This window comes from Zosterops lateralis (assembly GCF_965231275.1).
Source record: "Zosterops lateralis genome assembly, chromosome: 8".
Classification (NCBI taxonomy): Eukaryota; Metazoa; Chordata; class Aves; order Passeriformes; family Zosteropidae; genus Zosterops; species Zosterops lateralis.
Window position 1 is genome coordinate 19,256,607 of NC_139768.1, and position 11,298 is coordinate 19,267,904.

An 11,298-nucleotide genomic window follows, 5' to 3' on the forward strand; every position below is an offset into this window, starting at 1 on the left:
ATAGGCCAACACACAAAATTTTAGAAGGAATGATAACCGTAATTAAGAAACACCAAAGAAACTGCCAGCTGAGAAAACTGAAGGAATTTAACAGTATACTATATTCTCAATAATGTAAGGATGCTTGCAATATGAGCAATGTATTTAAAGGTTCAACTGAATATCACCCTGTAAAACTGCAAGAAGACTTAATGTATCCAAAATATTAACTCTATGGACTCTGTATGCACTTTCAGCAGCTTCATGCAGAGTAGTAGGGAAAAAGAACCCCTGTGCCTTCTCCAAAGTTACACTGTCTATCTAAAGATTACAGAACAAAAAAAATCCAGAGTGACTGCATTCATAGAACTCATTCTCTATGTTAGGACATAATGCAAAAATTGTAGTTAAGTGTATTTTCAAAGACCTTGATTGTTCCATTAAAATCTACTGAACTATTGCTTGCCTGAGAATGAGAACTGGGTTGCCATTTTTAAGCCACATATTTTACTGAAAGTTACTTCCACCATTAAAAGAGAAGTTACAGAAAAAAACCAAACTCAAAATGTTGTTTAAAATAGAACTCTTAAGTGGCAGAGCAACGGGGTAGAACCAAGATTGGAAGACACAAATACAGATCATCACATACTCAGCCCAGTTAGAAACTCCCAGAAAAGTCCAAAGCAAGGCTGAAGATGCTTAAAAACTAAATAGTGCATGTATCACATTTGGCAAGCAGCATGAACTGGCAAATATTCCCAGGCTAACTCTTCCACCTGAAATAAACAAGTATAAGATGCTAAGCCTGCCATAATCCCTCTTTTATCACCTTCTTTAATGCTAACTCCAAAACAAACCAACTTTGTAATAATGCCTTCTCCCTTCTGCTTGCCTCCAACCTCTGATGTACCACTCCAGCATTTTCTTACAAAACTTCCTTTCTATCTCTTCCAACTCGCCTGCCCTTATTCCACTTTCTTGTAGACCTCCTGGTTACTGCAGCTTGCTGTTCCATGGAACTTTGATCTAGCTAGATAGAAATCCCAGCTGCCAAGACATCTGCCCTTTCCCTCAACTCTGACCATGTTTCCAATTCTTCTTCTGTATCAAGTTCAAACCCCTCCTCTCCAGATCTATGTCTAATTCCTCCTGACCTCTGCTGTAAACCAGCTACCACCACTCCAGTCCTCACGTGGCTCTTGTGGCTCCACCCAGACCACTCTGTTCGCTGCCTCCTTTGTCCCCTCCAAATCCCAGGACTCACTCAATGCAGGACACAGGCTTTTAATAGGCTCCTTATTTATATCCACCAATTTTTTCCTGCCTCCTGGACTGCATGGAAAGCTACAGCTTCAATGCTTATATGACTGTGCAACTTCAGCATCAAGCTCCTTTTCACCTGCACACTTAAAACTGTATCACCCAGCAGAGCAACAAGCTTCCTGCTTGACTTTCTGTTTGGCTACTCCAGAATGGGATTCTGTACATTTACTGCTACATAAAATGATTAGCAACATCACACCAGAAGACTGTAAGAATAGAATTTGACAGGATTTTTCTTTTCTAGCAACATTATTCTTCGGCACAGAACTGAACTGCTGCTTCCTCCTTACATTGCAAATTAAATTAAAACCAAACTGTATCATGCAGGAGAGATATAATTCCTCATCTTCATTCTTCATGACAATAAAAAGTCCACCTTCAATTTGAAGAAATAATAAGATAAATACAGTCAGTAATATTCCCAATTTTTACTTACCCACTCTTCACTGGAATGCTTACACCTACTGATGCTGCAGTCTGCTGAGGTGGACAAATAGGAAACATCTATTGTTCCAAGGGACAAAGCAGTTTCATCCATGACAGAGGAATTGAACTGGAGATCACAAACTGCAAAATAATAACATATTTATGCATAATAATGCAAAACTGCAAAATAATAACATATTTGTGCATATATATATTCCTTTTATCTGTATTTAATTTATTTATATGCATGCAATACTTAAATGCATGCACAGAAACACATACCTAATTTCAGTAGTGGGCATCTAGCAATAAATTAGCAAACTATTATTCTACCCTTCAGTAAAAGCTCAGTTCCAAAGACACTTCCTTGCAGCTAAAAATCATCATGATTTTAATATGCTAAATACCCCAGCACATTTGACTTGTATAAACACAGCACACCAATCAGCTTCCTGCATGCTTTTCTCTCCCTGCTCTTCTTCCCGTAACAGGTCACTATAGTCCCTTTGTAATTTTCCACTGTTCTTTACTGCACTGTTTAAACCCGGCAGCCGTAAGGATACACATGTCTGGCACTACCATAAGTTTACTATTCTCTTGCACTCTGTGACTTTGCTCTTTCATAATTTGCTTCTCAAGGACACCTATGATCTACAAAAACTGTCATTAATGTTCCCAACTAATCCTATCCCAAGGTATATTTTATGTGTCTGGTCTAGCTGTAGTCAAACCAGTTTGCAAATTCCTTGGGAAGAAGGAGTGCTCTATAAAAAAGCACACCTCTAAATGTGAACACACTGCTGACAAGTGACAATTTGGTCTTGTGGGATAAAAGAGCAGCAAATAAATCCAAACTTGAATTATTACTTTGAAATGCAAGTTTTGTAGCTCATATGATGAGCACAGTAAAAAATTCGCCCTTGCCCAAAGAAAAAAAGGAAGAGCAAATACACTAAATCAATTTAGTGCTGTACAGTGTATTTGCAAAAGACTACAAGTTAAATTGCTTTGTTATTGAAAGGCACTTAAATATGAATCCCAGCATTTTCACCAAGAGAAGCTGTAAAAGGCAATTCCTCCTCTTCCATCTGTCACTGCAAGGAAACTTCTATCATGCCCAAGCTGTGGGCCATCAGGAATGAGACCGTTCCCACCCAGCAAGCTATGCTAACATCTGCAACAGCAAGACCTAAAACTTTAGACCAACGTTTTTGCCTTGTTTAGTGCCTTCCCCAAGTTGCCACAAACCCATCCCGCAATACCTGCACGCAGAGAGCTCCCATCCACCACAAACCGGAGCCCCAGCCAGCATAACCATGCAGACCATGCATAGCCTTGCACAGCCGAAGTACCCAAGTCATCCCTTTATCTTTGCTGGCTCCTACGTTCAATCCGCCTTTTATTTAAATTAGTCCTTAGGGAAATTACTATCTAACCCTCCCAAATAAATACAAAAAAAAAAGTCTGGAAACCTCAAACGCTGGAACCGAAATGCGTCCCCTTCGTGCTCAAGGTGACCTTGGCTGCACTGGTATATACAAAAGGTGAACTTTAAAAAAATACGCAATTAAAAGGCCGTTTGAGCAGCAGCAGCAGAGGCGCCGCATACCCACCTGTGAGCCAAGCCGCCCCCCGAGCGCCCGCTGCGGCGCTGGCGCTGTTCACCTGCCGGCCACCGCCATCCCCGCCGCGCTCCGGGCTCACCAGGGCTCCCTGGGCAGCGCTCCGGGCTCCGGCCCCGCCGCTCACCAGACCTGCTATAAATAAAACCACGGCGCTGAGCGCGCTGGGGGTGCGCGGCGCCCGGGGCACCGCCGATGCCAAGGGGCCGCCCCGCGCCTCCCCGGCCGCCGCGAGGGGCGGGCGCCGGCCGCGGGCGGCCACCGGCACCGGCCCCCGGAGCTCCGCGGGGACGGCCGAGCTCCCCTGACCCACCTGGCCCCGCGCCCGCCGCCTGGCCCGCGCTGCCCCTCAGCCGGCCCGAGCCCCGAGCCCCGAGCCCGCCGCGCCGCCGCTGCCGCCGCCGCTCCGCCGGCTGCCCGCGCTGCCGGGGCCGCGCCGCCCCTCCCGCCACGCGGCAGCCCTGCGCTGCCCCGCCCCGCCGCCGGGGGCAGCACCGCCCGGCCCGCACCGCCCCCGCCGCCGCCTGCCCCGCGGGCACTGCCCTGCCCGCCCCGCTCCGCTCCCCATCGCTCCGTGCTGTTCCGCACCGCCGCCGGGCCCGGGCCCTCACTCACCGCGGCTCCGCTGCTGCCCCGGCCCCACCGCCAGGCCCGCGGCGGCGCCGCGCCTGACGCGATTTCCTGAGCGCCCGGCCCGCAGCGCGGCCCTGCCCGGCCCCGGGCCCCGGCGCTGCCCTCACAGCCCTCAGAGCCCTCACAGCCCTCAGAGCCCTCAGAGCCCTGGCACCGCCGCGGGGCCCGTGCCCGGCCCTGCCCGGAGCCGCCCCGGCCCTGCTGCGGCCGCCGCCTGGTTCCACAGCCGCTTCCACCGCCCCCTCCCCAGCCCAGAGAGAGCAGCGACTCACGGCTCTTTAGCTCTCAAATCTGAGCTGCTAAACGCGAAAACGCTGAAAAAGAGATTTGAAATCGTGTGTTAATGGGTTCGCGGCGACTCAGAGTTGCCGCTGAGAACAATTGCGGAAATTTCGGGACGGGTATCGATCTGCCTGCCCGGCCTTGCAGCAGTGCCAGTTTGCCTTTACTGAGCGCAAAAGTAAATGTTGATTGAGATTGCTGCATGTAACCAAACAAGGGCGAGAATATTTTTTGGCTTTGGCATTCTTGGGCTATTTAAAGACAGTTTCTCTGTGGCTTGAGTTACAGCCCAGCAGGAAAGCTCATGCCTACATTTCTTCTTTGAATGTCCAAATCACAGCAGTGCAATGCAGGAATAAAGGCACAAAATAAAATATATGTTTATACTAATGCAAATTATCTGCTTAGAGATTTAAGTGGCACGAAGTGTTAGTTTTCCCCTGAAGGTCTTCCTTCTAGATGTTGTTTTGAAATTATTACAAATGAGAATTGTAAAGTAAGAATTACAGTGCCTTTCACACATAAAAGAAAATGCAGTAAGATGTGATAGACAGAAACATAACTAGTGCATGCATAGGGGAGCTGCCCCAGTTCCCACAGCTGAGTGCCTCCAGGGAATACCACTGGAGTATTAGAGATGAGAGTTTACGAAGAGCATTTTGCAGTTTGTGGGTCAGAAGGGATTTTGAGTCTGAATTTTCCTTCTTTAGCAAGGAAAAATATTTTGTTGCAACGTGGATGTTGGAATAAAAGACACCTAATTTTCAAATTAAAAAATACAACAAGATAGGAGCTAGTGAAGTGTACAACTCATATAAAGTTTGTATTTCTGTGCAATAAGTAGTCCAGTATTTCTGTATATCAAATAGTTTTCTGAAACGTCACCATTTTGTATAAAGACAGGACAACCTATAATTGCATTTCTTAGACCACATTCACATACTAAAGTTTTCATCCAGTTTTCTCATAATCTGGGGCAGGAATTTCAAATTTGTCAGTTCTGGTGAAGGAGAGCTGGTGATGTAGTCCCAAACACCCACTTTCTAGTTTTGGTCTTGCAAAGGAACATACCCAGAATGTCTGGCCACTTCTAAAATACAAGCCCTTAGCTGTCCAGCTTTATAACAAAGCTTTTGACCTCAACTTTTTCTTGGGGTGATTTGTTGAAGGTCAGTTGGGAAGGAGGGGGCAGATTCTGCTTTCAGCTGCCTCTGCTGCAGCTAAAGAAGATTTGTAGCTGCTTGGCTAATCAGAACCGAGCCAAGAGCCCGTAAATGTTTCACCTAAATGTTTCACGGACAATCACAGTGCTTCTGTCACATCTGTGCTCCCTGTCCCTACACCCTCCCCTCGGCTTTGCTTGCTTTGCTTGCTTGGTGCGCATCTCATTACCTTAGCGCAGGCCAGAGAAGGAAACGCCTTCTTTGATCTGGTGACCAGCAGCAGGGCCACATGCCACACTCCGGGTTGCGTGGTGTTTGACCCAGGGGTGTTGGAAGCTTAGATAGGGGAAGCTCTGAACTCCACTCAGGTGAAATCCAGTGTTACATCCAATGTTTTTGTAACTCCCTTTGTATAAGAAGTTGGTAACAGAAGCAAAGTCCCAATAAAATGCTGCAGCCCACATCCTGATCATTGCTTCTAGCATGAGTCTATGTGCAATGAGGGGAGTCAGAGCTTGAATCATCTTAGAAATTACATTGGAGGAGATGATTCAAGAGCTGGATTACATGAAAACTGAATATAACAGAAATGGCAATGAAGGCTTATATATTGAGTTTAAGAAAATGCAGGAAACTAAGGGCATTAAAATTCATACTAATGTCAAATAAGTTTTTAAGTGTTTCACTGTATTTGTGTTGTTATTTGAGAACTTCTTAGGAGGTATTTATAAAAGACCCTCAATATTGCTTACACACAACCTTCTCTAGGTGTGGAATCACATTGATTTGTTTCCCCTTCCACTCATAAAAAATAGGGGATCTCAGAGGGCACTTATTTTCAGTGTGCTATGGTGTAACTCAGAGCAAACTCTCAGCCCCTAAGTGTAAAGCCAGCTTGTCCACTTTGCTTCCATGTATAAAAGATGAACTACAGTACAACTAAAACCTAGCATGGAGCTTTGGACATGTTTTTCATTATACACTTTTACACTGGTATATTTTTTCTGGTTGCAAAAGTGTTATTTCTGTGATATAAGTAACACAAAAATGAGATTAAAAGCCTCAATGGCTTTATCATAATTTTGTTCAGTCTCTAGGGTCTGACTTTAGTATAATTTATGAGAAAACTGCTTAGGCTATTGTTTTATGACTGTAACTTTATAACTGTTATAATACTGTTAGATATTGTTTTGAAAAGGATAGTAAATAGATACAGTGTTTTACTTAAACATAGTGATTCTGTGTAATAATGAAAGAATGTTTCTTGTATAACTATAGAGCAGTTTTCCCGTTTTTCTAGCCTTAAAAAATATTGGTTTATTGTAAAATAAATCCAGAGGTAATTTCATCACTCATTTGAAAAGGATCCTGAATTAGTCTAATGGGAATTGCAGCTTAGCAAGATCTTTTAACACTTGTATAAATCCTCAGGCTTAGTAGTAAAATCTCATTTCAGTATTGAAAGCTTGATGGTGATGTTGTGTTGCCATGGAATCAAGCAAACAGGAAAAAAATTTGGAATGCCCTGAAGGAACAGACTTTCAGAGCTGCGTGTGCTCCAAAAAGTCCAAATACCGCTGGGTTTCCCTTCCAGAAAAGGGAGATTCTATCCCGCTTCCATTGAAGCCAATGGAAGGCTTGCCACTGATCTCAGTAGGAGCGGGAGCATGCCTGAATTTTGCAATCCATCTTTTTAAAGTCCTTAAACTGAAGTATTTGCCGTGCCAATGAGTCCGGGGAGGTGATTTGCATATGGTGGTAAATGAGCAGAACCCTGGCTTTGTGTGAATAAGCTGCTGACCACATTTGTGCATAGCAGCCTGCAGAGGAGAAAGAGCTGGCAGGATTCTTTTTTTTTCTAAAATAATGATTAGTCTTTCCTATGTTTAAATTCCTCATGAAGCTTCCAGTGGAGTTCAACAAAGTACCTGTTTGCTGGACAATTCTGTGCAGAGGAGGAGGGAGCAGGGACAAGGGGACTTCTTTTTACATCGGCTCTACCCTGGGTCTGTTCTCTGAGCTCATTTCCAGCGATTCCCATGATGTCACTTTTAGTAATGGAGACATGTTTACAAAAGAGTACACAGCATCCTCTTTAAAAAGAAACTTTCAACTTGGGGAGCCTTACAAAAGTTAGGAAACCAAAAACTGTGTGAGGAGGGAGTAAATATCGAGACAAAGGTTCTTTGTTTGCAGTGACCGAACTTGACCTCACATGACTATGAACAATAATGAATATGCAGTTTGGCAGTGGCAAAACTCAGTCTCAGCAGTATTGCCTGTGGTATACAATGTATTAAGAGCATCTGAGTGTGGCAAGTGGCCACAAAATGAGCTGATAAGATTGTATGTAAAAATGGTTTAGGTATACTTTATATCTCCTTTCAAGACAAATGATTTTTTCTTTTCTATTTCATCCCCCTTATCTTGAGAGCAAATACAAATTTCATTAAGAGTACAGTGACTCTCTCCTATGTATTATATTGTGTTTTTGTAGGTTTTTTTTAAGATAAGGGCATTTTAGCCCAAGCTGCTCCTAGCTTTTCTCTTGACCTTGTTACTCACATTAGAACAAAAAAGGCTTTTGTTCTAACAGAAGGATCCAGTATAACTAACTGGGTTGAAACCAGTGTAACTAACTTTTACACTTCCAAACTTAGCACCATTTTTCTATTAAAAAATTACACGCATACCTGTGTTTTGTACAAATCAGAAAATCCTATCTATCCAAAAAGATTTGCCAGCATTTTAAATTTAGCAATGCAGAATGGCAGAATTTGGAACAAGATCCTCCCAGATTCATACCTTGAGCAATTATCTGCCATAACAATGTAGGCTTCCCTCTGCCTGCTGTGAGCAAGGGGGGTGTGTTATAAGGGTGGTTACACTTTTTCACTTCTGTTTCTTGAGGGTATTTGCAAAGCTGACACTTTTGTCCAAGAGCTGATTTTATGTGAAAAACAACAGATGAAGCAACTAATTTGCTGCATGTAGGCCCTAAATACTGTTGGATATTCCAAATTATTATCCATCTGTAAATCATTAAGAATTGTTATGTGTGGGGGACTCTGGTGTTTATAGGATACATTGCATTTGCAGGTATTTCAAGTTTCACTAACTTCATTGTCAAGCCCAATACACTTGTACTTGTCCACTTCTCTGCAAAAAGTAAAGACTTTCTTCTCATCTAGCTCCCTCTCCAGGAATCCAGAACTGCTTTCTACCCTTTCAAAAAAGAAAACAAGGAATATAATAGAAAATAGAGAAATCTAAGAACTAAGGGCATTATGGGCCATTTTGAAAAAAAAATGGCATCACATAGAAAAATCACAAAATCGTGATCTTATCAAATTTGCTGTGACTCATCCTTGAGTCGTAGAACTGTGAATTGTTCTAGAATAACACAATCCCCAATTATTATGAGGTTCTAGGCAAGCATTTCATCAGTAAAAGGAGGCACTTTTCACTGCTCAGGTTCACTCTATTGTGCAGCTGTTGGCTTTAGAAGGACTTGTCACATCTTGTAAAGTACTATAGATATGGGAAGTTAGGATCACAGACAGCTCTTTCAACAACAGTGCACAAGAGGCTTTGCAACAGGTTGTGTGACCCAGGTGTTGATTCACATGATATCCCACCCTTCCCCTCATTTTCAGCTATTTGGGGCCATAATCAAGGCACTGCTGGGTGGAACACTGGAAGAGTCTTAATGCCTTTGCTGTGAAAGACACAAGAGCTGAGGGTTGGGAAATTTTCACAGAATTTTGGAGGCATCTCCTGAAACAACTTGGGAGAGTTATGAAAGTGCCTGGGCATCAGTTCTGCTCTGATGCAACAGTCCTGATGCAGTCTGCCATATATTCCAATGAAGGATTTACACTCCCAATATTTTCCAATCCCTTATGCGATTATCTCTTATAGATGAACAGAGAGACACCTCCAAAGGGCAACACTCCCTGCTCCCCAGTTTATCCAAGCAGACAAAATGGATTTGCTGATTTTTGGCTTTGCAAAAAGCACAAAGGAACTAAAAATCCCCATAGATGTCTAGATATATTTCCTATTTGTGAGTCAATCTCACTAAAAAGTAGGTCTTCAGGGTTCAGTTTACCATAGGTATATAGAATTAATTTTATGTAACTGAAATTTTATCTATGAATACAATCCACAAAAAGTAAACTATAAATGTTTTCTCAGCACAACATAATTAACTGAGAACCCTGACAAAAAGCAGTTTTTTGCTTTTGGGCTTCTCTCTGCACTAATCTGGCTACACTAGTTGTTACATTCCAATTCTGACACTCAAATCATGTTGAGCAATTTTCCCACAGTATGTTTTCCAAACAAAGGCATTTTTCCCACTCCCACTTATGTGTCTCTTGCATCTGGGAACTGCAGAAAAATGTCCTTAAGTCCTAAGACCCAGCCAACCATTGAACTTGTATTGCAGTGCTAGATTTCAAAAACTTTGGGTGATCATTTGACCAAAACGATACCAATTGACCCAGCAAAAGCATACTTTTTCAGTTACTAAATTACAGATATTCAACTCATATTATGATAAAATCTTACACGGCTTTTTTTTCACTGTTTGAAGTATAATCTAATACTTTCCTAAGCACCTTATGCTTTCATGAGAACTGAAATCTTTTTATTTGTATACCCTAAACTCTTAAATTGCTTAGTTACTGCAGGATATTCACCTGAAGTGGCAGAGGCCTTGAAAAGGGTATAATCTCTTTCTAGGAGATGATGTTTTTGCAAGTCCTGTCTTTCCCCTTTATAAAACAACAGAACATATTACTAACTTGGGATTTCACACATGACCAGCGACTGCTTCAGGAAAATTACATGGGTCACAGCATGACAGGCTGGATGCATAAAGCTGCTTGTGAGCTAAGTCACCCCACAGCTCTTTTAGATTTAGGATAATGAAGGGTCATACATGCCTACTTTATTCTTACAACACTTTCCCCTTTCATTATTTCCACAGGATGAATAAAGCAAGAGTGTTTTCTGGAGCGTTCTTGTTTATCTTACCTTTACCTAAAAAGAGAGACTAAATATTTCCTGAAGCAAAGTACCCCAGGCTGTAGGACAGGGATGTTTTGAGCCAGGTCTTTTGAGGGAGAGAAGTGACTGGCGCCTTTGTCATCAACTTAACCTGAGGTACAAGCAAAGATTATATCAGATTTTGGTTTTAAAAGCCCTGTCTTTCAGAAGCACAAAGTTACAAAGAAAAAATATTTCATCCAGCATAAAAAAATGGACCAAATTTGAGCACCTGTTTATCAGCATAATTTACTGAGAGCGTCACAGTAGTTCAGGTAAACTACAATTGGTGTCAACAGGCAATAGAACTCAGGTTGAAAGACAAGACAAGGAGCCTCCTGAAGCCACAATATCTTATTTCTTCTGAGGAAAAACATTATCAAACTGCAGATAACCACCTCTGCATTTTGTGACTGAACTTTTTAATTAACATTATGGATTGCCTATACTGGTGTAATTTTAATATAGAATCTTAAGGGTTAGGAAAGAACCTTAAAGGTTATCTAGTCCAAGCCCCTCTGCCATGGGCAGGGACATGTCCCAGTAGACCAAATTGCTCAAGGCCTTATCCAGCCTGGCCTTGAACATTTCCAGGATTGGGGCATCCACAGCCCTCCCTTAGTCCTCCTGTTCCAGTATCTCACCACCCTCACAGTGAGGAACTTTTTCCTAATATCTAGCCAAAGTTTCCTCTCTTTCAGTTTGTAAATATGATGATGATGATGATAATAGTAATAGTAGTAACGATAATAATAAATGATAAATGTTATATTTATATTATGAAATACAAAAAGTAATGAGCAGACCAGTGCACTTTG

At 42.6% G+C, this 11,298-nt stretch overlaps 1 protein-coding gene across 4 annotated transcripts in view; it reads right to left on the reverse strand.

The window, feature by feature from the left end:
- GPAM (glycerol-3-phosphate acyltransferase, mitochondrial) overlaps positions 1-3,473 on the reverse strand; it is a 30,508-nt gene extending 27,035 nt beyond the window's left edge. Inside the window, exons 1-2 of one of the 4 annotated variants that reach the window (XM_083866521.1) lie at positions 3,342-3,473; positions 1,739-1,869 (exon numbers count right to left, since the gene is read on the reverse strand). In XM_083866521.1, coding sequence (XP_083722647.1) covers positions 1,739-1,840 — 102 coding nt within the window. In that variant the 5' untranslated portion in view covers positions 1,841-1,869; positions 3,342-3,473. Of the gene's footprint in view, positions 1-1,061; positions 1,167-1,738; positions 1,870-2,990; positions 3,087-3,341 lie in introns of those variants that run through there. The other 3 variants (XM_083866519.1, XM_083866520.1, XM_083866522.1) reach the window with 3 other exon arrangements.
- Between the last annotated feature and the right edge of the window lie 7,825 nt (positions 3,474-11,298).